The 27,768-nt window shown below is 33.9% G+C and overlaps 2 protein-coding genes across 3 annotated transcripts; both read right to left on the reverse strand.

Annotated features, from left to right (window-relative positions):
- Window positions 1-1,245: 1,245 nt before the first annotated feature.
- LOC122595597 (E3 ubiquitin-protein ligase BRE1-like 1) lies at window positions 1,246-13,451 on the reverse strand. Of its 2 annotated transcripts, XM_043767990.1 has the most exons (20): window positions 12,948-13,451; window positions 12,072-12,125; window positions 11,484-11,645; window positions 11,301-11,400; window positions 10,926-11,159; window positions 10,679-10,840; window positions 9,623-9,813; window positions 9,430-9,513; window positions 8,778-8,897; window positions 8,516-8,702; window positions 8,263-8,423; window positions 8,109-8,180; window positions 5,398-5,474; window positions 5,035-5,229; window positions 4,863-4,935; window positions 4,131-4,217; window positions 3,680-3,817; window positions 3,346-3,548; window positions 1,833-1,998; window positions 1,246-1,671 (listed from the first exon to the last, which is right to left on the reverse strand). In XM_043767990.1, the coding sequence occupies exons 1-20, from the start codon at window positions 13,068-13,070 to the stop codon at window positions 1,540-1,542; spliced, it is 2,721 nt and encodes a 906-aa protein (XP_043623925.1). In that variant the 5' UTR covers window positions 13,071-13,451; the 3' UTR covers window positions 1,246-1,539. The 2 variants fall into 2 exon arrangements, with proteins under 2 accessions (XP_043623925.1, XP_043623926.1); XM_043767991.1 differs by lacking the exon at window positions 12,072-12,125.
- Window positions 13,452-24,155: 10,704 nt separating this feature from the next.
- On the reverse strand, window positions 24,156-27,637 carry LOC122597992 (malate dehydrogenase, cytoplasmic-like). The gene is made up of 7 exons (XM_043770597.1): window positions 27,395-27,637; window positions 26,740-26,898; window positions 26,475-26,647; window positions 25,741-26,018; window positions 25,466-25,601; window positions 25,282-25,393; window positions 24,156-24,383 (listed from the first exon to the last, which is right to left on the reverse strand). Exons 1-7 carry the CDS (start codon window positions 27,531-27,533, stop codon window positions 24,274-24,276), a joined length of 1,107 nt encoding a protein of 368 aa, XP_043626532.1. The 5' UTR covers window positions 27,534-27,637; the 3' UTR covers window positions 24,156-24,273.
- Window positions 27,638-27,768: the final 131 nt, after the last annotated feature.

Here is a 27,768-nt window from a genome sequence, read left to right on the forward strand (position 1 = left end):
ATGTATGTATTCAATATTGCAAACTTTTTTATGTGATTTTCTCACACAAACATTTTTTGTTTTTTTCACACTTTTTTTCTTTTGGGTATCTAAGTAGATTTAACGCAGATAGATTACTATAACGAAATAATTTTAACACGACAACTGGAGCCCCACATAATATTAGAACCATAAATAGTAATGTTATGCATAAAGATTTTTGTGGTGGATATTTTGTAATACTCAATTTAGTTTTAATACTTATAATTATGTATTTGTTCATTAGCGTTTGTTGTGAACGAACAAATCTGAACAAGTCAATTTACTTAATAAACAAATATGAACATAAACTTTATGCTCATTTTTTGTGATTCACAATTTACTTAATAAACAAATATGAACATAAACTTTATGCCTATTTTTTTTGTTTGTGAATCGTTCCCTAAGCTTAACAAACAAATATGAACAAGGTTCTTTTCATGTTCTTCGTTAAATGTTAATTATGCTTCACTTCTACCAGGGCCCTACTAACGCACCTTATTAAAGCCCTAGGCCATTGAGTAGGAACCGACGAGAGATTTCAACAGTATAGCTCAAATTATATTGCCTTCAAAGACCACGCCTACTTGACTACTGTGTCTATGTTTCCTGAAGTTGAGTTTAACCTTTGTGTGATAAAATTTTGAAAATCAAGATGCAGCATATTTAAGAAACAGCATCCAAAAGAACTGAATACGTTTTAGGCATTCGAATTCAACTTTTGACCCGCATTATGCTTTTTACCAAACTTTGTCAATTGTTGCTTGCAACGAACCTCATGAATCACCAAAGAACCATTGGGTGGCTTGCATTAGAAGAGCAATGACCACGACAGTCTAAAAAGAACCAAAAGGATCTCAATAATGAAAAAACCAACTTATGACAAAGTAATGGATGACTAACTTTGTTCGTAATCACACATGATCAACGTGTTTTTACATTCTTATTCAATCCAGGCAATTCGTTTTTTGATCCAAGTTAAATGCACCACCAAAAGTACAACATACACGGGGGTGTGCAACTACCTGAATTGAATTTTGGCTCGTGTTTCATCAACAGAAATTCAGCAAGCCATGTGCAAAAGGACATGTTTGAATAAGATGCAGTGATTATTGCAAAATACAAGTCACAGTGTCACACTACTGTTACAATAACATGATTAAAGCATGCATCGCTAATTTAACGTAGTCCAATAACATGATATTGAAACTGCTAAGAAACTACCAGTGGAGAATGAAATCAAAATTTTTTGATTCAAGAAATCAGTCAATGATCATATTATAAGGTACCATATAGCTAAATACATGAATATGAAATCATAACAAGAAACTTTCACAGCTACACTAAAAAATCTAAAAAAAACTATGCAAAATTGACAAAATCTGAAAACCAGGAGCAGCAAACCAATATAGATTTGTGCGGGAATGAAAACATCGTTCGTGTTCGTTCCCTAGAAACCTTTTTCATATTATACATGAAGATGTGTGCAGTCTATTTGGGCCATTTACCAAAAAAATCGTGTCAAATGTAAACAGGTTTTACATCATTAGCACCAAAACTTGCAGCACATAGAGGGCACTTCCGATGCCGACTTTCAATAATCTTCTGGACACAATGATTGCAAAAGAGATGATAACATTTTGTAATCACCACCTGCCAAAAGAATTCCTATAAGCAACAGCTTGCAGTTGAAAATATAATATTTCTTTATACCGGACTAAGTTGAGAGCAAAAGAACACTTGTAACATACAAGGGCCGTTGGAAATAAAAACTTGCATTATTAGACCGAGGACCAAGTTGCAAACATATGTACCTCTTTTGGTCTGTCAAGGCAAACACTGCATTTGAGTATTTCCTTGTATTCTTTAAGCTCCTGCTGAAGTTTTTCAACTACTGATGACCCGTCTAAGTGTGCCGTTAGACGTAAATGCTTTCTTCTTGAAGCTTCCAACTCCTCTTCAACTCTCTTTTTGTCAAACCTGTGGACAACCAAGTGAAAATTAAATGCCCATTTGTGAAGATAAAAAAAAAAGAATCTTATTGACTAAGAATTCTGTTGTATTGATTACTCATGAGTAAAAAAGCAAGTTACAATTGAAACCTAAACCCAAAGGGACAATGACATTTACTAGAGGCAGTAAAATGAATGGGATGGGTAATGATATACGGACAAAGAAAGTCTCTAGTTTAATATATACATTAAACATAACAAATTTATATAAGGTTATACCATGGATAATATATATGCCTAAAACGAACACTTAAAAACATGCCTAATCTATTGAATGATTGGCACATAGCTTATGCATTTTTTATCTCCTAATCTTTAGCTTGAAATCTGACAATGGGTATGTTGGGCAATCTTTAAAGGCATTTATTACATATTGAATGTGTTAAAAAAGTAAGCTTTGGATAAGAAACTTCACAGAAGCATTAGTTAATATATAATAAAAAATAGAGGGTTTAGAAGATGCTGCCAACTATATAATTAGGTGTTCAGAATTAGTTGAAGCAATTACTAGACATGTTTTTGTTCAAGTCAGCTGAAAACATATTTTGCCAAATACCTTTTCCAGTTTTAATTCATATCTATTGTGTACCAATTATAATCAGAGAAATGATATAAATCTTTCGAATAAGATGATTTGAGAGGATCCATGCATTAGGTCATCCGACCTGTTTAATTTCTAGCTATTTTCCCATTCTACCAGTTAACAGATAAAACATATAACCCGAATAGTCCCAATCTTACGGGACAAGATTGCCCATTCTTTCAATGCCCAAATCATATAATTAGGTGTTCAGAATTAGTTGAAGCAATCACTAGACATGTTTTTGTTCAAGTCAGCTGAAAACATATTTTGCCAAATACCTTTTCCAGTTTTAATTCATATCTATTGTGTACCAATTATAATCAGAGAAATGATATAAATCTTTCGAATAAGATGATTTGATAGGATCCATGCATTAGGTCATCCGACCTGTTTAATTTCTAGCTATTTTCCCATTCTACCAGTTAACAGATAAAACATATAACCCGAATAGTCCCATTCTTACGGGACGAGATTGCCACATTAGACATGAGTAGTGATCCTGTACACCACCAATTTTCTGAGATACACTACTATACTAGTTGATTTTACATTGTTATCTATTGAGCTCTTTTCAATTAAAGGAGGCTAAAATGGTCAAATCAGCCATTTTAGTGGTGCATGGAAAAAAGTTGATAGTGATATATATGGTACAACCCAGAAAGGAAATTGTTGCCTTTATTTGGTACAGATGAAATGTATGAACGGGAAGGAGAGAGAAGCTGTTTTGTTTACCTTTCCTTTTCGAATTCGATCTGTAAATCCACAAGACTAATCCGACTTCTGTCGACCTTACTCTGTGATTCATCTAACGAGTCTGTTAGCTGCTGAGATGTTCTTCTGATATCTTGTAGTCTCCTTTGAGTATTTTCCAAGGAAACCATCTTTTGAGCCCTACTTTCAGATAGCTTCTGTACTTGATCCGAGCATGATCTCACCTATAAATCACAATTTTTAACTCAATACCTACCAATGCAGCTTATTTAACATAAAAATGCTGGGCACCGTTAAAAAAAAAAGATTTACTTGGTGAGGGGTTGGAAATGTCAAATCACTTGTTTTAAAGTACCTGATCCTCAATTCTTTCAGCTTTTGTTTCGCAAAAAACTTTCAATGCATTTCCCTGTTGAAGCATTTTTTCCACAGTTTGTTTGTCCATGAGAAGAGAATCCTGCAGCTGTCTCGCACGCACTCCCTCCAAAACAAGCTGAGAAAAGATGGTAGTATCCCAGGGTTAATACGTTTGTATTACATAATACCGAAATGAGTATCAGGTTATAGTAACAAAAAGATTCACATATTACCACGTAATAAGGAAGTTGATGGTAATCGTAAGCAATAAATGAAATATATATATATATATATATAAAAGAAACAAAGCTCTGAGAATAAATTTTAGAAGAGATGCACCATTCAATTCCGTAAAAGATAAAACAGGTAAATCTGGTAGAAGTGGATCATAGATTCATAGTTGATTTGATCCATATTTTAATTTCATATCGACTGAAAATATCTAGTACCTTAATGTTATAGTCATCTCTCTCTGTAATTTGCTGCAAAAGCTGTTGATTTTGAGTTTGGATGTCATCGTACGCTTGGCCAATAGTCTGCATAAAGCAAACTAACATCATTATAATCTGCTTTTCAGGTAAGTTAGCAATAAATAATGAATGGATATTATGTCAAGTAGGCAGCCCATGTTTGGGGATTACATCAAACAGGAAACCCATTTAATTTTTTGCTCAGGCCACCCAACTAGAATCGTTTACATTCAAAATACAGACTTTCAGACAAAATGTCACCAGATTCTGGTAAAAATGACCAGAACAAACACTAATATTCATAGAGCAGGAAACTTCCACCAAAACCTTCCAAAAACGGGTTGATATACGCAATTTCTAAGCTCCAAGGGTCTGTCTACATTCCATGAATGGGTTGGAATGAACAATTACAGACTTGAATGGATTTTAGAACATCATACTTCAGATTCACAAGCCCATTCAAAGCATTTTTATATATACTGCAATAGAGAGTTATCAGTGGTGGGGGTGGGGTGAAAGTGGCCCATTCATTAGTCAATAATAGATATTATAGGTTTATTTTTGTTGCTTCACATTGTCGAAGATAAAACAATCATTTATATGACCACTCAAGATTGTGGTTAGAAATGAGCATTTCATATAACATAGACGTACAAGATATTCGATAAGAACCCAAACATCCCTTAAAAGACTAGGCATCCATTATCTAACCTCTATTTCGGAAAGGTAGGCTTCATTTTCTTCATGCTTGGACTTCAGCACATCAGAAAGTCTACATTTTTCCCTGAAAGCAGATCATAAGAATGTACACCGTCAAAATAAATTAAAAGGCATATTTTACTATCTTGCGATACAGATAAATTCATGAAACCAAAAGCAGCACCTTTTAGAGGTTTCCCATTTCTGCCTTAGATCAGCAATCTTAGCTTCTGCGGCAGCTAACATTTGCTGAGATGCTGCCTCAGCTTCAATTGCTGTCTTGACTCGTGTTTCTAGGTTATGTTCATCAAGAGAATGACTCAGGCTTTGAACATGAGCCCAAGCCTTGTATTCTGAGTTCCTAGCCTCAAGTATATCCCTGTTATTACCAATAACCCTCGACAAATTATTATAGAAGAACATAACTCATATATAAGGTTTTCATTGCCTAATCACATTTTCTATAACACCACCACATTCAAATCTATTACGTGCAAAAAGCATATATTAACAAGTAATCTATAAAGATCTATATAGTTAGTATAACCTTGAATAGATGGTTTCGCGCCTGTGCACATCCATAATGGCCTTCAACTCCAAGTCACTCTCCTCTAAGTCATGTATCTATACCAATGTTAACCGAGTTAGACCGAGCAGACAGATTATATACTTAGATTACCGTGATGCATCTGCATACACATGAACAAAAATAATTCCAAATAATAAACAGGGTGATAGCGTAGGAATAGGCTGTCACATATATCAAGTGAACCTACAGAGTCATACTTCTTCTCAATTTTCAGTATCAACCCATGAACATTTGTAACACCAAATTCAACCCATCAAAGTTATTCTGCTGATCAAATATGCTGTGCAGTGGCAAGCATGAAGTCAGCAACATATCTTTCTACGTTCAAAGACTATTTATACTTCATTTAGTTTACTTAAATGTGAGCTACAAAGAGATCTCCCGGGCAGAACCTTTCAGAAGATTTCTGCTGATCGAGAGTAAAACGACAATGACAAGAAATTGCCAGATATGCATTTCATGGATGTGGTAACAGATGATGTGATTGGCCAATGAAAACCCATACCATCTGTAGAATGTTTGGTGTTAAACTAGGCTGTTCCACCATATACTAAAACAATCAAGAGAAAAGACTTGTTAAGAAAACTGGCAGAGAGAACAGAGTTGGTCTAAACCTGTTTGGTCCCAAGTGTGACCCTATACAGAATATAAACTCGGGCTTAAGAGTATGATGAATATGTAATTCTAAAAAATAACACTGACTTGATACTCATACCAAACCAGACATTTCATAATATTCTAAAACCAAACCTGAATAACATATAGCCAATATCATTTGGTATAATCGAGAGTTCGAGACCAATTTTTGTGAAATCACAAAAGTGAATGAATCAATATATCAAATGACTCAAATCCAGCAAACTTGAAGAGAATGTTTACTTCAAGGGTTGTAAAACTCGGCCGAGTCGGATGAGTTCTCAGCATAGACTGGTGACTCGGTTGGTAAACGAATCGAGTCAGCCCGAATCGGCCTAAAACTCGGTCAACAGTTCAGACTTGGGTCAACATAAGCCAAACTCGGTCACAACTCGAGTGAATCGGTCAAAACTCAGGTGACTTGGTCAAAACTCGGTCAAACTATTTAACCTGTTAGATCAGACTTTTAAGATCTGTTGCTTCTAAACATCAATCTGTTGGCTGACATGCCTTGCTTTTCCAACAAAGAAGACGGGTTAATGGAAAAGAAGATAGAAGGATTTTGTATAAATACTCCATTTACGTATCTACAATCTATAATAATGATATTTTTGTGTTTTTCCTTTTGTGGGAAATGGACAGGGATAGAGAGAGACTTGAAATGATATGTAAAACAAATGAGACGAATCACACGATCTCAAGCCTAAGGTGAACTTTTTAAAATGAAGGGGCCCCAAAATAGCATATCTGCTACTCTTCAACGTCAAAAATTTAACACCCTAAAACCTATAACACTAGTAATACAAACTAATCAGTAGTTATATATTACTACCACGATCAAGTTAAGACTCTTCCTAATTTGTCATACAATCAACCTTCGACATAAATTTAAGACACGCCTATGAGAGACACAAACCTTGACAACCTTAGGTAGAATTAACATAGTTGGACACACAAAAACTATCAAGGAATATAAACAAAATAAAAGAATCCAAAGAGGCCTGGATATACAGCAACAATACCCAGATCCCACCATTGAGGGAGAGGGGGTGAAGTATGCCGGTATGGGAAGCTTGCATACCCAAGAATAGGGAGACTCTGTGTAGTGTGCGTGTGTACGTGAACATATGCAGATATAGCGTATATGTCAAAAAGCATACAAACATGTAAAGCATAAAAGCAATTAAACATAATGGACATGTTATAAAAAAGCATATATAAATTTATGCACAAAGGCAGCTATGATACATATACTAAATAGTAAATACGTATTTGTGATTTTATACTTGAAGCATAGACAAACATCCATGAATGAGACCCTTACGTCTTCAAACTACGAACTTAAAAGACACTAAAAGATCCTGTGTAAGAACTCCACATTGACAACCTTGAGTAAACTAACAGAGATGGACAAACAAGAATTATCAAGGAATATAAACAAAATAAATAACTCTAACCAGGCCTAGATATACAGCAACAATACCCAAATAGCGCCATGGGTGTGTATGGAAAGCAGGGATGGAGAGAGACTCTGTGTGTGTATGTGAACATATTCAAATAGCGTACATGTAAAAACGCAAAATCAAACATACATGCAAAGCATAAAAGCATTTAAACATATATGTACATATAATCAAGTAAGCATATATGACTATATAAGTCTATGCACAAAGGCTGCAAAAAAAACAAATAAAACACACACACACACTTAAAAGCAGAGGCTATCTACTGATGGGACCCTAAGTCGCCTGAAAAGCCTAAAGGCAATCAGATACCAAAGCCCAAAGGTTGTCAAGGGTTAACATAGATATAGAATCAAATACAATTAGATCGTGGCCAAAACTTTTTGACCTAAATCAACTTTTTTACTGAACATTTTAAAGTGAAATACTTGAATATGGAGTCGTAGAATAATCAAAACAAAAAGATCTGTATATGAAATACGAAATTTCAGAAACAAAATGAACAGCAATTCAGAATATGTCAAAGTAATATATGAAATACGAAATATATATATATATATATAAACATACTGTTGCTCGTAATCTCTGTATTTCAGCAGATTCTGCAGCTGATCTACCAGATAATGCTTCCAACTCTTTTGCCTGTATAACACAACTTAAATGAAAACTAAGTGGCTGCTTAATCTATTACAGAAAGAAGAACCTACATCGTCGGGTGCCCTACCTTCCTGTCCAGAATGTTGGAAAGAGATTGAACATTGGCACGCAATGAGTGAACATCTGAAGAAGCCTCTTTGTGTTTTCTTAGTTCAGTTTGCATACTTCCCATATCCTCCGGGAATGAAGACACAAAGGCTCTAAATTTTGCAATGATTTCTTTCCTGCCTGAAACAAAGATGATAACAAGAAATCTATTAGTCTCTATATATGAAAGTTTAAACAAACTAAAATCAACCAAATAGTTATGCACTATATACCGGGTTCTCTTGATGCTTCTTCCAATTTAGATTCAATCAACTTTCTTCCATCAATTTGTTTTTGTATCTCCATTTTCAGGTCGCTAATTCTAGAGTCGGAAAAAGCAGAAGATTGGCGCAAAACATCCGTAATATCAACTTTCATGTTGAACTCCCTTTCCCGCCACCCAAGATTATCTTTCTCCACCTGAATTTATGGTAATTGGTATGGTTAATAGAAAAGAAAGAAAAGTAACTAATGTAACTGCCAATGTCTAACAACCTGCAATTTCTCGACTTGAGCTTGAAATTCTGCTATCTCTCCTCGTGCCTTTGCAATTTGATCTTTCACCAAGACAAAAGCTTCAGAAGAGAAAATGCCCTTCACGTTCTTTAAGGTAGCCTGTCACATAAATATTAACAGTCAGGAATCCAAGCGTCATAAAAAGATCAATGACAACATCAAAAGCCCATTGAAGTGAAAAAAGAAGTTGCCTTTTTGGTGTGATGGAATGAAAATGACCAATTCAAAAGGAATGTGAATCCTTCTATTTGGTTGATTTTCATTTCAAGGTCACAGATATTCTTCTCATTTAATCATGGGATGGAAAGAAACTTACATTATGACCAAACTTTGAAGGTCATCTATTATGTTTGATTGGTATTCTTCATTAATAAACTTACAATAGCTTCTATCAAAAATAAATAGAGAGCGAGAATGCAATTATACAGCCTCCTGTATAATACAAACAAAGCAATTCGTTCCTACAGGCTAACCAAACATGATACTTAAATGTGCTGTCCATTACTTTGCCAAAATGATTAACCATCATATTCCGTTCCCTTGTCTTTCTGTACAACAAACCAAAAAGGCCCCAAAAGACAAATAGATTCAACTCTTTAAATGTCATACAATCAAAATTCAAAGAACAAACCTGCAAACTCGATAATTTTTTTAATATGTCCATTCTTTCTTCGTGTAAACGTTTGAGATCTAGTTGTCTGGAAGAAGCTTGTTCCTGTTCAGAAAGTTAAACACTACATCTTAGTAAACAATCTACTGTGCCACTACAATAATTTTCTTTAAAAAAAATAGAACAAACGCGTGGCATAGCATTAGTAAGGTACCAATAATTCCTTCAATAAAAACTCCATATCATGTACATCCTTATCTTTTTCTCTCGCCCTATCATTAGCAACACGCTTATTTCCAAGAAGTACAGGGAAAATTCCTCCGTTTGCTGCATCAGCCTCTGCTTTAAGGGCTGCCAAATTCTTGTTACTTTCTTCCAACTCGGCAATGGTGCACTCCAGCTCCCCTGAAGTGATTAAAAAAAAGAAGGATATAAAAAAATATCACTTTTAACCATCTAATTATTACAACTTCTATAGCCCATATTATTAAGGTTGATTATCTAATTATGATTATTCAATATCACATAATCACTTCCAGTGTTGTAAATATCGGCTGTATCGGCCGATAGCACGGTATCGGTCTCGGGATCGGCCTCTCAAGGAGACGAAATGGGTGGGATCAGCTCAGATATCGGCCAACGCTAGTCAACCAATGAATATCGGCCAAATATTGGAACCTTGGTCAATATCGGGAATCTCGGTCATATATCAGCCAGGATCGGTCAAACTCGGTCAGTGTCAACAAGTCTTTTTTTTTTAGTTTTTTTTACCTTCACAAGTCTTTAAAAGAAACCCAATTCCAATTAAACAAACCGTCTATATATTAGTTTGAAGAATTATGTTAATGTTTTGATACAATTATGTTAAAGTTTGAAAATTATGTAATGTTTTCAAAAAATTATGGATAAGGCTGAAATTTATAGATATTTTTAAAATTCTGTGACATATAATTTCATAAAATTAAAATGTTTTTATATAAATTACCCAATACGATATCTCCCCGATGTTTCAAAATATCCCGTCTCCCCACCTCCCCGTCCGGCCGTCCCGATCCTAATCCACAAGTTCTACAACCTTGATCACTTCGGAAAACACACACCAAAACACCCCTAGCAGCCACATAACTCTAAAGCAAAATTAACTTCCGAGCCAACAAACAAAGCACAGCGTGGCTTTAAAGGTTAGAACTTTATTTTAGCAGCGTACATCATAGCTCAGAAGAGATAACTGGCACTGAACTTTGTAAAAAAATAGAGAACAGTAAGTTACCCTTCAATTGTCTGAGCTCGGATTTATTCTTGGCATCAGCGTCACGGTGGAACTGCATCTGCCTTGCTAGAGACCTGTGCTTCAGATGCATATCACCTATTCCTAACCTCAATCTCTTCACTTCATTCTCTAACTCAATTGACGTGTTTGGTCTGCATGACACTACACAAACAACAACTTTGTGAACATTAAACAAAAAACGATACACAACTCACACAGCAATGTAATTAGTATTAGAAGTTAGAACCTTCAGGAAAGTTCTTTACGGTTTCGGCATAAAGTCCATCCTTCAAAGTCCATATGGCATCGATAGCATGAACAATATTTCTTAAAGTATTCTGAACTTTGTTTCCAGTAGATTCTCGAAAATCTTGCCCCTGACTTGGATTGCTATTAGTTTCAGAGCTACTCTCCGTTGCACCTTTATCTAAAAGCCGGTGAAGAAAGACATCCTCTGGACGTAGTGATTCATTATATGACACTGGATTAATATACATAAAACCGATTAAAATATTTAATGAAGGTGGAGCTAAAGCTACTCTTTTTGTTGGTCAATACATTCAAAGAGCAAAAATACATAAGCATGAACATATTGAAAGAAGAAAGGTTTGACCATTCTTACCTCCTGCAGCCGGAGGGTTCCTATTATGATGATCATGATCATGACCATGACCTGACAACTCCTTTGTGTGGATAGAGCATGACTCTATTTTATCAACGAGCTATGAAAAAGTTAACCAGGCTTTGGTCAACCAAATTGATATGTGTCCAATTGAATATATAATAATAGGGTTTAAGAACCTACCTCATCCCAAGACTTATCTACTACAGCTAAAGTATTGTTGTATGGCAATTGTTTCTCCCTCAGTTGACTGAATTTGTTATCTAGAGCAACATATTCAACCTTTTGTGATTCTAACTTCTGAACGAGTTTTTGATTTTGAAATTTGAGTACTACAGTGTCAAGCTGCAAGCCGAAGAAAAAAACATTACCAGAAGGCAAAGTAGAAAAATAAATGTAAACATAATTGGCATACGAGCAAGTAAGAATGAGGAAAATGTAGCAAACTCAAAAAGGTTATGCAACTCTTGTATCATTACTGGCAGGTACACAAAATTTAGATACTATAAGGCCAATCACATAAGTTTGCCATGACTCACTCAAGAAAGTCTAAGACAGTCTTATGACACCAAATCTAAGATAAAATCTTGACTGTCAACAAAGTAGCATTTGATTATGATGGAATACCAATCTCTCAATCATGCCCCAAAAAGAGTACCAAGTATACCACTAGTATCTACTCTGCCTAAATAGACGTACGAACAAAGGGTGACCCCTAATGTCTCTTAACTAGAAAAGGCCCGTCATAATGGCTTACTGTTGGGATCTTACATGTTGCCTTGGCATTGCACTACCAAAATGGTCTGGTGCACCGCTGCTTTGCTGCTGTAAGAAACAAAAAAAAATAAAAATAAAGCTTAAACATGAACATTAAAGCATTAAAACTCCAAATTTTACTTCACACAGTTTTCTGTGGTCAACCCTAATAAACTTCCAGGCTTTAAACTGGCCTTTCGTGTCTCTAAGTCCTCCCTTGCCACGAATGTGGCTTTAGTGACCTCCACCATGCCTTCACAAGCTTGAATCTACTCCATATAGTTTGATTATGCGCATAGAGTGACCTACTTCTACCAAAGTTCAGCTGTTATTGTTCACAAATGATGCATAGATGCAACATTCTGTAGGCCGAACAATTGATGTGGTGCCGAGAAATAAGAATTTCAGATAAACTAAGAACGCCAGAGTTAAGATCCAAGCATAGGCATCACACTAAAGTATCAAATGCTAATGTCGTACTCCAGACAAGATAACATATCTACTTTGATCCACTTAATCCATAAGCTAAAACCGAAATAACTCCTCTATACATAAAGCACGACAGTCTCAAGTCAACAAACAAAGTACCTCCATATAACTACAATTAACACACCATATCTATATATACTAATAATAATTCAACTACTTAAAATTTAAAAATGGCACTTCATCAAGCATAAAAATTCTAAAAAGTGCCTCAAACTTCTTATCCAACAACACCTTAAATCACATAAATGTTATAAACATATTCACTTGCAATCAACTTAAACAGCATCATCAAGAATTTAAACAAACAGATCCACAATCTATTAAACCTCAACAAAACAGCCAATAAAACACAAATTCAACAAAATATAATTCATATAAAAAAATATGATCAATAATATAAACCTTTTTTTCTTCAGAAGAAGGCACAAAAGGGTGTTTCTTAGCATTAGCAGCAGCAGAAGTTGGTGATGATGATATTGAACTAAACTGGCGTTTTCTATCAGCTTCACCAGTTCCTCCCATCATAACCAAAATAACCTAATTCTACACCATATATCTATATCTATATCTATTTATTGAAAATATAACAATTTATAATTAAAAAAAGCACATAAATTTGGGCTTAATTTTGAAACCCCACTTCAGAAATCAACAAATTATTTGTGGGTATTGATCAAAACTTTTATTAAAAAAAAACCCTAACAAATTAAAAGATCGGTAAATGGGTGAATATTGGTGATTTTGAGTGAAATAAGAAGCTTAAGAATGAATTAAAAGAAGTTTTGGATGGATTTTGGATGTAAAGTTGTGAACTTTGGGTGTATTTCGGTGGTTTGTGATATGGAATAGATAGATACAGAGTTTGTGTATGTATGTGTGTGTGTGTGGGGTGAGGGTGTTCTGTTTTTCTCTAGATGGATTTCTGATAGAAAGGGGGCGAAAGGAATTAGGGGAAATTTGTAAGGGTAATTTGGTCATAAAAGTAGATTTATTGCACGTGCCAAGTGCCAACACTCATGCTATTCTGATGATGTCATGTATGATATTTGATGAGAGGGTTTAAAGGGAATGTGATGGAAGTACGAGGATAAAAGTGTAAATCCAGATATTTTTAGCTATCTAGTTTGATAGTAGAGTTTAGTCGTTTACCAAGAGTTTGTCAAATGAATTTAGATTTAGCATATTTCTTGTGATATGAAAAAACTCAAATATGTGGGAAAATAAAATTCAATTGATTGGGATAAGGCTGGCAATATTTTTTGAATTAACGTGCTTATCTTTTACTAGAATTTAGGGAAATGTTCTTATGATACTCACAAATATCTACTAATCATCCATTTTAATAATTGTAAAAAAATTTGTAAAAGATTTTATGACCTAATTATTATGATTATATGAAAAATCATGGTTAGTGAAACAATAGAAGTTTTTCATCAATTAAGAGGTTTATATGATGATATTATTGTATTTAAATAAGTGGATTATGGTAAGAAAAAAAAATCACTAGCCAAGATTATGATTAAGTTAGAATTAGTGGTAAAAGTTGTTTAACAAAAGTTGTTATCGTAATTGCAATGATGTGTATATGCTAAGTGTATAGGTGCTAAAGTTGGAAGCCTTATTATGATTGAATTGTTAGTAAGCAGCTAAGGTGAGTGATATGAGGACGGGTCACATGACTATATAATCTCGAGGTGTCATGTAGTCATGTGATAGTTAAAGCTAGACTATATGACCTTGAGGTGTGATATGGTCATATAATAGTTATGTTAATGTTTTGTGACCAACTGTAAAAGTTGTTTGCATCATAGGGATATTCTAGTTTATTGTTAAATTTAAGTTGTTATGCGATAAGTTGTTATATGTTGCATACATGTCCGTTGCAAGACAACAGTTGTAAATCCCTATGTGTTGTCATTGATAAGATGTTAATACACTTGTTTAATTACATATATTGCTTACTAAGCTTTGTGCTTATTTCTTTAGCTGTTTAACTTGGTAGATGCAAGTGGGTCAGTATTAAGAATGTACACCAGGAAGGGAAGACTGGTGAGGAAGCATAGCGTGGATTTACTTGTGCCAATAGGTATATGAAAGTCATTTTTTGGATTGTCGAGTTGATGTTTAATTTGAACTAAATTGCCCTTTATTTTGAGTTAGTATGTATTGGAATAGGTCGTCCCTCCTTTGATTAACTTTGTTGGTCGACGATAAGTAAGAGTCTTGTTTGTAAATTATGGTAGTTTGAACACTTCTAAAAGATTTTCATGTAAGTTTAAGGCCATTTGACATGGTCATGTAGTTTATGTATGTAAAGGTCTTTTTTTTAATCCATTTTGCATGTGATTAGGTGAAATGCTCCAATTAGGCTTTTTATGAGTAAAAAGAGAAATTTTTAGTTGATTGCATTCTAATTATGGTACAAAAGATATATGCACTTTAGTGGATCTATGTGTAGTCATTTGGTATAAACTTTGGTTAGTCTAAGTCATATTGCGTCTAGGTTAGTACCTTTGGCCTGTTTGAGCTTAAATTCTAGAACGAAAAGCTCAATCAAGTCACATATAATATTTATTTAATTTGGGAAGTTTTGGTGTTTCAAAGTTGACTTTTGGTGAAATTGGGAGTCGTTGTCTACTTTGGGGGAAATTATTTAAAAATGACTTTCGAGTCAAATTTGGAGGCGTTTATTTTAGCAATGGTTCAATTCTAGTAGCAGTGGCTTATTGGGTTGGAAAGTAGACTCTAAGAGCTTCAAAACGGTATAGAATATGTTTGGGTTTGTCCAAAAAAGGTGGTTCAAAAGGAGTAATAAAACAACCGGTCTAGGTTGTCAATAGTTATTTCAACAACTATTTTCTAAGTGTTTCAGCAACCAGATGTGTGTCTGAGCAGTTTTTGAAGGCTTGTAACTCTGTGTGTCTTTTGTTTTGGCAAAAATCTGAACGTAGGCATGTAAAGTATAATGTTAGGCCTTCTTAAAGATATAAGATTTGCTCAAAACGAATATGCATGCCTAAGTGGGTTAAAACTGAGTCACAAAACAGCCCAGTGGAGCAATTTGGTAGTGAGCTGATTGAATTTAAAACGGTCATAACTTTGAAATGGTAACTCCGTTTTTAACAAATGAGTTGTCCACGGAAAGGGGAAGAAGTCTACTTTTTAATGGTCATCTATCATTATATTGAAGTCTATATCATATTTAAATTTGACCTATAAGTTGTTGCTAAGGTCATTATCGTTTTTAGTTTGTTCAAGAGTCGGGACTTGTTATTTACATCCTAATCTGATCAATCTTTTCGGTCGTTTGTTGTACCAAATTTGTGCTTCCAATCTCTCATTGACCCACTTCACCCCAACAGATAGGAGTTCTACACTTTTTACCATACAACATCTCATAAGGCGTCATTTGAATGGAGGAATTTAACTATTATTGTAAGAAAATTCTGCTAATGGAAGATAAGTTTCCCAGCTACCACCAAAGTCTATGGCACATGCACGTAGCATATCCTCCAAAGTATGAATGGTACGTTCACTCTGACCATCTGTTTGGGGGTGAAAAGTCGTGCTAATATGCAACTCCGTGCCCATTTCTTCTTGAAAATTTCTCCAAAATCGAGAAGTGAAACGAGTATCCCTATCAGAGACAATGGAAACCGGAACTCCATGCCTAGCCACCACTTCTCGAAGATAGATATTTGATAACACTTTAGAAGATGAAGATTATCGAATTGGTAAAAATAAGGCACTTTTCGTAAGTCTATCAACAATAACCCATATGGCATCATTCTGTCATATAGGATAAGAATATGTTATTAAACAATGTTTTTATATAATTATTTTTTTGGGAGTTTAACATCGTGTCACACTCCTTAGACCATCCCCATCGGCTTGTGAATGAAAGGGGTGGTCGGACATAAAGGAAAAATATAACATTAAACAATTGCCAAACCAACCAACTAAGTGGTTCCAACAATGCATGTTTGTGGCAAGAACAAGTAGACGTGGCATGCTAATTGTAGTACGCGAGATATGCAAGTGGCTGGAGTTTCTTTAATTTCCAATATGTGCAAGTGACATGCTCAATGTTTTTATTTTTTATACACTACATGCTAAAAAAATTTCTATCCATCTTTTTCATTTTATAATACAAATTTATCTTAGTTTCTTATTACCATGAATCCAAATTATATGTTCAATCTTGAAGAGCCAGAAGATTATCCGAATTCTCAACATCATGAACAACTTTCTTTTTTTCAAAATCCAAATCAAGTTACCATCAAAGAAAACCCTCAAACCTCACAAAATATTGATAAGCGGTGAGGCATTAAGTGAGATGCTACTGAAGATATAGTTTTAATGTCAGCATGGTGTATGGCTAGTAAAGATAGTATTCATGGCAAAGGTCAAAAAAAAGGATCACTTTGGCCAAAAGTAAAAGAATTATATGATGCAACTCAAGCTGAAGATGAGGATCAACCTCTTGGATACTCAACCGAACGAATTGCATTTCTTTCAAGTTAAATGACCAATTTGACGCAACTTCGCAATAGATAAGCTCATAACACTCTAAAAATGACTTGATCGAGCACATATGACAAAAACTTGCAACTAATGGATAAGTATATAACCTTTATGTTCTAATATTACATATATGTTATTTTCATGTTAGGATTGTAAAATGAGGTATCAATTTTGTTTATTATATGTTGATGAATGTGAAATATTTTGGGAATTTAATTATTTTTTATTTTTTATGATATAATAAATTAATTTTTGTTATATAAAAAGTATTTTTTTTAATTAAATAAATACTTAAAATAAAGAAGTTAATTAAAAAACATTATAATGTATTAAAAAATTAGTTTAATTGTGTTGTTGATGGGAGTGTAAAAATTGGCATTAGTTGGGTTGGGTAAATATTAGAGAGAAAAAGTAATTTTTTTAATGAATAATATCGGTAGGTTGGGTTGCGAATGGGGATGGCCTTAGAGAACGATAATTGAATTGACCTTATGTATTAGGGATGAGCAAAAAAACCGAAAAACCGATACCGAACCGGTACCGGTACCGAAAATCGATACCGATAGGGATTCGGTATCGGTTTTGATTTTGAGACGAAATCAGTTTTGGTACTAATCAGTTCAGTACCAGTAATACCAAATATAATACCGAATAATTTTGCACATCATGTGAAAGAACTAAAACATGCTCCAGTTTAATGTCATTTTTTCAGTTAATATCACTTGTGCTACAAAATACATCCACGAGAAACAAATGTAAAATGACTTAATTAAGCTACAAACAAAAAAAAAACCAGAGAAGATGGTGGTTGCTATTGTAAGTGTTGTCGATGGCTCTGCCGCTTTTGGAGCTTCAAGTTTTGTGTCTAATTTACAAAAGTCAGGTTAGAGAAATCCATACGTTTCATATTTAGGTAGCCTTGCATTTGATCTCAATTAGTATTCCAAATTGACGAGTCATTATTGAAAGAAAAATAGCTAACAAAATTCGGTACTAATCGGGACAAAACCGATAATACCGATACCGGTAGCGAACCGGTACCGTACCTATATAATCGGTACGGTATTCGGTTCTTACTTTGGGTTGTTTTCGGTTTCGGTACTAATCGGTTTCGGTACGGTTCCGTACCGTAAACCATCCCTATTATGTATAATATCTATACTTCTATACATCTATACTATATTATAAAAAGAATACCCCCATGTTGAAAGTTACATGGGAAAAATGTCTAAAATGCCCTTAATGAACTATATTATAAAATGAATAGCCCCCATGTTGAAAGTTACATCGGGGAAATGTCTAAAATGCCCTTAATGATTATATTACACTATCAGTCCTTTATCTATTTAAAATATCTCCATTAATTTTATACATCAGTTATTTTTACATCAATTATCTATAACCCTCGACGCCGCCTCCACCGCCAACAGTCGTCCCCACCACTAAACTGTTGCCGCCACGAACGCCGCTGCATTTTGCGCGGGTACCGTGCTACTATTATAAAAAAAATAGCTTCTTATTTATGGAAATGTTGAAATTTGTGTCATATTTACACATAGCACCCCATAAAATGTTTTTATCTACATTAACTACTAAACATTAATAATTTAATTATACTGTCAATTATTTATCTTTCAAAATATCTCAACCAACCTTATACATCAATTACTTTTACATCAATAAATTACACCACTCAACACCAACATCGCCACTAACAATCGCCTTCACCACCACACCGTCGCCACGATAACTACCGTCGCATTGCGCGGATACCATGTTATTCATTACATTATGTTCATATATTGATGTTCGCACCAATTTCCGACATGTGTCTTGTAAGGGCTACTCATACTGCAAGACTTTGATGACTTATTGGCTAACATTGCCGCATACACGTCATTATAATCTCATATTTAGCTTTCCAAATTAATGGAGTTAACCATATCGAAATGAGCCTACCCCCTTTAACTGAATTTGCGGGACCTACCAAGTTTTGAACCCGAGCCGCGATCTTGAATCGGAGTAAATTGCGATCTTGAAGCCAGCAAAACACGAATTAGGTGACTATGATCACACTAGATATCTGATATGTCCATTTATATGCATATTTTCATATCGTTTCTAAGTCGTTTTAAGCTTAATTATGTGCAAATTATATGTATATTCGATGCTTTGATGGTATTGTTAGTGATTTCAGGCTTAGAACAGGTACATTGGCTAGAAATAGATTTTGGAAGGTTAAAAGATACATTAGGATGATTCTTGGACGAGTACGAGTGAAGACGAGTTGAAAAATACAAGTTTTGTGAGTTTCGAAGCTTTATGCGACGCATAGAAATCGTATGCGGCGCATGGAAATATGTAATTTTGATCAGAAAATTTGGCAAAAGTTCCTGTGCGGGGCATAAAAATGGCATGCGGTGCATAACGGGCAATTACTGTTCATAAGTGAAGTTTATGCGGTGCACTGCTCTTTTGTGCGGTGCATAACGGGTGCCCAAAATATGGAAACTCTAGTTTGTGCGGTGCACAGATTCCTTGTGCGGTGCATAAACTAGGTCGGCAGATTTTCTTTTGTTTTTACACTATAAATACAAGACCAAAACCCTCCCATTCGATATACAATCACCTCTAGTCGATTTTAGGGTTCTTTGGGGCTATTCTCAGCAGCTTTTTCGTCCATCAAGGTCTAAGGGTTGTTCGTGAGCTTCAAGACATTCTGTTGTCGATTTTCTTAGCGTTTACTTGTTTTCTACACATTGGTACAATATGTTCTTCTATATTTCTACTCTTTGTGCTTTGTTTATGATTATGAGTAGCTAAATAATTCGTCATCCACTGAGATGAAATGATACATTGAATAATGGTTGCATAATCTTTTGAATTCAAGTTGATTTGATTTAACGTTGTGTCGTAATCTTATCTTATTAATTCTTTGTTATTTAACTCTTAATTGCGGATAGTTTTTGCATGATCTCAATGGTAACTTAGGTTGTGTAGAAGTTATTTTGATTGCTTGGTTAGAAGCGATTGTTTCTATGACGAGTACGGCAGAAAGTAATTAATAGTTAATAAGAGTTAACGGGTTAATGGTTGGGTACAATCAATAGACACAATTGTTATCTAAATAACCAAAACAATTAGTTGACTAGGAAAGTTATGAAAGGCGTCTTGGGGTACCGGTTTTAGTAATGGAACTAGTTAATTAAGGGAATTGAATAAAGTAACGAGCTTGACGGGTACGGGGTGAGTCTTTGTTTAGTTCTCGGTTATAAATCAACATATTTGAATTGGTTCTTCAATAAAATGCAACCTAAATAATGTGTGTCATGGAGTCGAAGTGGATGATCTTCTCATCCCATTTGATTTAAAACAATTTTCTTTTCGATAATTTTTTAGGAATTTCTAATTCTTCCAATCAACTAACTTTTAATATAAAAACCAAGACGACGTGGTGTCTTTAAAAAACCAAACTCTTTTAACTACTTAAAACTCGCTAGCTCTTTGTAGTCTCCGTGGAACGAACCTTTAATTACTTTAATCTATATTGCATACGAACGGGTCCACTGCCCGATTGTGTGTGGTATTCGATTCGGAGTATTTTTAAGGATTTTAATTTAACTAGATTTTCACACATCAATATCTTTTATTAATATAATTTTATCGTTAAAAAAATTGCTTTTTCAAAAGAAAAGTAGTACTTAATATACATTCTTGATCAATCTATCTTTGGGTTAAGCGAATTATAGGCGAAAAATAGAACGATTTGATTTTATATTGATTTATAATATAAACTAGGTTTTTGACCCGCGCAATATTCGGGCTGTATAAAAAACTATATAATACACTTTATATATGAAGAAACAATAGCGAACATATTTCATTATAATTACGTGATGTGAACTATATAAATAGTTTAGTAACATATAAACATATGGTTGAGCAAATAGATTCAACCAAAAGCTTGACAAAATATGAACTTAAAGAGATAGAAGATTTAAGCTATTAAGCTATACTTTAAATTATCATTAAGAATTTAGTAATATGTTTTTCTTCTAGTAATTCTAGTAATTTGCCTTTTGTTGCCACTAAATGATCTACATCTAGAACATGTATCATGTAGTCGTCTTGTTACAACAGAACTCAAAGACATACAATTTGATCCTTAATGTAAAGTGACAATTCCACTATATTTCTCTCCAAAAAAGTTATAAGTCACATGAAAAATTACAATTGGCTGGATATATAATTCAAAGAGGATAATTTGACTATGCCTTATGTGTTGAATGTTCTTCTTAACATCCAAAAAATAAAACAGTTATATTCATTTGAAGGTGTTGCTGCGATTTTTAGAAATGGATTATCAACACCATGGTGGTTTTAATTGTTTTTAATCTAATTGACTAATCCAGAAGAGGTAGAATGTGCCGTTCTAAAAGAGAAAGAAAAAGAAAATTAGGATGTAGAATTTGGTTTAAGGGTGGGGTAGGTCTCGGACTTCGGGTGATTTACAATTACTTGAATTTATATAACTCAATTTTTTTTGGGGTTTTGCTAAACGAAACCCTAAGGGTTTTTGTTAAAGTGTATTAATTAGTTGTACGTTTACCATAAAACCCATTTTATTTGTACTTACCGGCTATTGGCAAAGAAGAAGGTATACACCAAGGTAGTTTTTATACTTAAAAGATGATATTGTTTATTAAAACAAAAAGTTTAAATTTGGAACATATATTCAAGGTGTAGTTAATATAATGTTAAAATTTATGAGTTTCGATGTTATCTTTTAACTAATTAAATCTACTTTTTACACTTAATTTGTTTTATTTATTTGTTTTACTTTTGTATATTCATATAGTTTTGAAAACTTCCATATAATTATCATAAGAAAAAAAAGAAAAAGAACTTTATGTAATGTTGAATAAAAAATATAATGAAATATCATTAGGTATAGACGTGATTTTTTAGTTAAAGAGAAAATATCCTTTTATCTAATGAGAAGATCTTAGATTTCTACAATATATTTATTTATTTATTAATATATATATATATACAAGTTCATTTTTTTTCTAAATATATAGTTTATTTTTGAAAAAAAATATGGAGTTGACACATAGGATAAAATCCTATGTGACATTTTTTCAATATAGTTTTAAATTGTAAGAGGGCTTTAAAAAGCTTAGTTAACTACTTTTTTATAAGAGTTATAAATAACAATAACATAAATTGATTTATTTACATATGGGTTAATATCAACATTAGCTAAAACTTTTATCATTATTACACATAAGCTTTCAATGAAGGCATGAGTAGGCTACACTTTTCTCTTCATTGAGCTCTCTCTTTAAAGCATCCATCTTCTCCCTTGCAAGCACACCTATCTTAAGCCCTACACCATTGCAAATTTACAAAAATAATTGTTACATTTGAAAGTTCTTACATGTTTTAAGTCACAATTTTGGAGGCATGCATTTTAGCAATGGTTCAGTTCTAGTCGCAGTGGCTTATTGGGTTGGAAAGTAGACTTTAAGAACTTCAAAATGGTATAGAAAATTTTTAGGTTTGTCCAAAAAAAGTGGTTCAAAAGTACTCATAAAACAACCGGTCAGGGCTGTCAATAGTTATTTCAACAACTATTTTCTAATTGTTTAAGCAACCAGATGTGTGTCTGGGCAGTTTTTGAAGGCTTGTTACTTTATGTGTCTTTTGTTTTGGTAAAAATCTGAACGTAGGCATGTAAAGTATAATGTTAGGCCTTCTAAAAGATATAACATTTGCTCAAAACGAATATGCATGCCTAAGTGGGTTAAAACTGATTCACTATACAGCCCGTTGGAGCAGTTTGGTAGTAAGCTGATTGAATTTAAAATGGGCATAACTTTGAAATGGTAACTCCGTTTTTAACAAATGAGTTGTCCACGAAAAGGGGAAGAAATCTACTTTTTAATGGTTACTATGTTGAAGTCTATATCAGATTTAAATTTGACCTATAAGTTATTGCTAAGGCTTTCAAGAGCAAGGCTCCCCTTTGAACGCCAAGTGGGCCCAACAAGAATTAACGCCATTTTTTGCTCGTCGCTTTTCTAATGCCTTTGCTTGTTTTTGTCCAAGAACGCCCCTCGGGGCACTGTTCCGGGCGTTCCTGGGGCGTTCCGAGGGGGAAAAAGTAAAATTGAAGGCGTGTGAAACGCCTTGCTCCGTTCAGTCTAAGTTCATTGTCGTTTTTAGTTAGTTCAAGAGTCGGGACTTGTTTTTTACATATGTCATCATAATAATATGTTATTAAACAATGTTTTTATAGTTTTATTTTTTTGGGAGTTTCACATCGTGTCACACTCCTTAGAGAACGATAATAGAATTGACTGTATCTATACTATATTATAAAAAAAATAGTTTCTAATATATGGAAATGTTGAAATTTGTGTAATATTTACACATAGCACCCCTTAAAATGTTTTTATCAACATTACCCACTAAACATTAATAATTTAATTACACTATGAATTGTTTATCTTTCAAAATATCCCAATTAACTATTTACATTAATTAGTTTTACATCAATAAATTACACTACTCAACACCGACTTCGCCACTAACAATCACATCTACCACCACACCGTGGCCACGACAACTACCGTCGCATTGTTTGGATACCATGCTAGTCATTACATTATGTTCATATATTGATGTTCGCACCAATTTCCTACATGTGTCTTGTAAGGACTACTCATACTGCAAGACTTTGATGACTTATTAGCTAACATTGCCGCATAACCTCATTATAATTTCACATTTAGGTTTGCTAATTAATCGAGTTAACCATATCGAAAGGAAGCCAACCGAAATGAGTCTACCCCCTCCAACTGAATTCACGGGACCTACCAAGTTGCGAACCCGAGCCGCGATCTTGAATCGGAGCAAATTGCGATCTTGAAGCGAGCAAAACACAATCAGGTGACTACGATCATACTAGATGTCTTTTATTAATATAATTTTATCGTTAAAAGAATTGATTTTTCAAAAGAAAAGTACTACTTAAGTTACATTCTTGATCAATCTTTCTTTGGGTTAAGTGAATTATAGGTGAAGAATAAAACGATTACATTGATTTTATATTGATTTATAATATAAATAATAATAATAGAAATTGATTTATATACATATGGGTTAATATCAACATTAGCTAAAAATTTTATTTTTATTATTATACATAAGCTTGTCCATGAAGGCATGAGTAGGCCACACTTTTCTCTTCATTCAGCTCTCTCTCTAAAGTATCCATCTTCTCCCTTGCGAGCACACCTATCTTAAGCCCTACACCATTGCAAATTTACAAAAATAATTGTTACATTTGAAAGTTCTTGCATGTTTTAAGTCGCAAAATTGTGATTATACATAAAAACTAGCGTCGTTATGACCGGGGACGGATACACTATGGGGGCGAAAGGGGTCAACTACCCCACTCCAATTTTGGTATAATGTAACTTTTTAAAATTTAAATGATATATTTATAGTCTTTTTTAAAAGATAAGGAAAAATAAATAGGCATACATACAAATACGATCTTCGTTGTCATAAACATTTTTTTTGGAAGTGATTGCTCATCGAAATATTAATTTTGAGATAGATTTTTCCATTGGGATATTAAAAACTTGAGTTGTTTAATTTTTAATCGAAATAATGAAGAAAGTTATAAAAAAAACTTTCTTTGTTTAGGTATGTAAAAGTGTAATACATTAATATAATAATCATAATAGATATGTAGGAAATATATATATAAGCTAATTATTTCATAAAAAGATATATTTTTCGGGTTTCATGCATTGTGGTTTACGTTTTCATTTAATAAGACCTTGTCCGTTATGTGTGGTCTATATATATAAAAAAAAACTTGTAGTTTTAAACATGTGTTACACCCGGTGTGAGGATCAAAATTCTTTTGAGGGTCCATTTTCTATTCCCGAGGTAGGACCCAATTTTTTTATATTATCGGATACGACTCTTATAAATATGAAAAATAACTTTTGAAATTTCCCCATCATACAAAAATTTCTGGCTCCGTCTCTGATTATGATCAACTTTAGTAGAGTCTTTTTACTTTTATTTTATCAGATGTTTCTTCACATGACTCCTCCAAAACTGTAGGTAAAACTAATAAACTTTGGAGCATACGCACATGACACTATGACATTGATGCTCAGTAAAAACGTACCTTGAACAATAGACCACTCGCCTTTCTCACAAGTGACTGGGAAAGAGTAGATTAAGCCCGGTTGGATACCATATGACCCATCAGAATAAACTCCCATTGACACCCATGTTCCCTATAAACCCAACATAAAATTTAAGAGATGACAAAAAAAAAAAAAAGGAAGAAGCTGACAAAGATGCCTGACCTTAGGAGTACCAAGAATCCAATCTCTCATATGATCACACACAGCACTTGCTGCAGAAAATGCACTAGACAACCTCCGAGCTTTAATTATTTCTTCGCCTCTATGTTGCACATTTGTGACGAAATCCGTGTTGATCCTGAAATCATAATCAATAAAGTCAAAAGTAGTTAAAATTTTTGTTGGGCTGATTTGGGTTGTGTTTCATCAATGGGTCAACTAAAAAAGTCTAGTTGAAAGGAGCAGGTTACATAAAATAAATTTTATGAAATTGGTACCAATTTTCATGAGTAGCAAGTTTTGTCACAGATTTAAGTCCAACGCCAGTGTCCACAACAGCATGATTAGCATCTGGATATTGACTTGATGAGTGATGACCCCAAATGATAACATTTTTTACATCCCCAACATGGACATTTAGACTCTCAGCTATTTGGCCCAAAGCACGATTATGATCTAGTCTTGTAAGGGATGTGATATTCTCTTCTGGGATGGAAGGTGCATATTCTTTCAAGATTAGTGCATTTGTATTTGCAGGATTAGCAACCACAAGTACCTGTGTAATTTTCATTTGATTTTTCAAAGGTTAGCTTGAATAACTGAAACCCATCATCACATCCTTTATTTCTTAAATGTAACCAACAAATGGAAACGTTTAGTGGCTTAAACTAGAGATAGCAATCTCGAACCATTTACTATGACTTTGTCAATGTGGGTTATGTTTTTGTCATAACTGGTCAGATAAAATAGCATAGCTAAAAGGGAAACATCTTAAAAGTTGTTCAAAGTGTAATTTTAGCTTACACTTCCATATCGTTTTTATTCAAATATTTAGACTATTTGTGTAATTATATTCCAAAAGTTGTTTGATGATTGACCCAGCTCGACGTGGTTGCTTTGGGACATGCTAAAAAGGGCACATTTTAACCCAAAATCATTTTGACGTGTTTCCCTAAATGGCCTAATCCATCCATCTTAGAAGCTCTAGCTAAATAACAGTAGATGCACAAACCTTGCAATTGGAATCAGCATGTTGCTCCAAAGCTGAAGCTTGTGCTTTGTATATTCCTACATTCTTAGATATTAGAGCCTTGTTATCGCCTTTCCTACGAGGGAATCCACCAAGCATGATTGCGATTTCAACACCTTTACAAGCTTCATTGACATCAGTTGTGACAAGAACGCCTACAAGATACAAAATGAATCCCCGAACATGTCAAACAACTAAACTACGTATAAACAATGATACATGAATGCTGATTTTTTTTTATATCAACCTCTGAGAAGTGGAAATGCTCCATCTATTAGTTCCATCTTTACCCCTTCCAAGATTTCAGCAGCAGGCTCGATATCAAGCATGTGCAGAATTATGGGTTGATCTAAACCCAACATGGACCCTCTTGCGATCATTGGAGCTAGAGCATAGCCTATTTGACCTGATACATAATATTTTTGTGTTAAGTACCAAAAGTGCACTGTATTTATCAACAGTTACGAAGTTTAAATTTCTCCAATTAACATCTTGTGGTTGGTCTAGAAAGGGCTTGGAGACGGCTATGAGTTATCCGGTGTAAAAATAATTGCCCAGATAACCGGGTAACCAAACAACTGAACGAAGAAAACCACCTCCGTTTACCCATTTTGTTAAGAAACCATGAATCACAAAATACACTCCCCATAAAGTTTTAGTCAATCTATATTTTTTTCAGAAAGCAATGAAATTTAATCCAAAAGATTTTGTGAAAAGGCACTATTAGTGTACTAAAAGTATAGAGTATAGACTGTATGTTGCTTATAAGAATTTTTTCATGATTAATCCCAATTTCAGTAGCATTTGAACAATACTTATCAACCTTAAACAATTCAGGCCCAACTAAATGAACCAATATATGATCAAACTGCGTGTAAAAAAATGAAAAAAAAATGACATGCCTGCAGCTCCAGTAACAAGCACAACTAGAGGTTCTTTTTCAACATCCATAAAGCTCCAAACATATCTAATAATTTTCCATGACAAATACAAACAACCCAAAAGTATCACAACTTTTTGAACCACCTCCACATTCTCCATATTTTGATCAAGAAATTTAAACAATAAACACCCAATGCAATTGCTTCTCCATAACCAACATCTACTATTAATACATAAAAAAAAATCAACCCAACTTTGTAAGAAAGAATTTATTAAACACCTAGTATGCAAGGCAAAGAAACCTCAAATAAACTAGGAATATTAATACAAAACCCATAAGCAATGCAACACAAATAATGAAATCTTGTGTTCTGCAAAAAACATATAGATAACT

This window comes from Erigeron canadensis, chromosome 4 (assembly GCF_010389155.1).
Source record: "Erigeron canadensis isolate Cc75 chromosome 4, C_canadensis_v1, whole genome shotgun sequence".
NCBI lineage: Eukaryota > Viridiplantae > Streptophyta > Magnoliopsida > Asterales > Asteraceae > Erigeron > Erigeron canadensis.

Bases quoted from the DNA above. Each gene is read 5' to 3' on its own strand.
- LOC122597992 (XM_043770597.1), bottom strand. From the start codon at position 27,533: ATGGAGAATGTGGAGGTGGTTCAAAAAGTTGTGATACTTTTGGGTTGT. The intron at 26,899-27,394 runs GCATGTCATTTT...ATTATGTATCAG, and splicing joins GCTTGTTACTGGAGCTGCAG to GTCAAATAGGCTATGCTCTA. The intron at 26,648-26,739 runs GTTGATATAAAA...TGTATCTTGTAG, and splicing joins AGCATTTCCACTTCTCAGAG to GCGTTCTTGTCACAACTGAT.
- LOC122595597 (XM_043767990.1), bottom strand. From the start codon at position 13,070: ATGATGGGAGGAACTGGTGAAGCTGATAGAAAACGCCAGTTTAGTTCA. The intron at 10,841-10,925 runs GTTCTAACTTCT...TTGTTTGTGTAG, and splicing joins CGTAAAGAACTTTCCTGAAG to TGTCATGCAGACCAAACACG. The intron at 5,475-8,108 runs GTATGTTTATAT...ACATTGGTATAG, and splicing joins TACAGAGATTACGAGCAACA to ATACATGACTTAGAGGAGAG.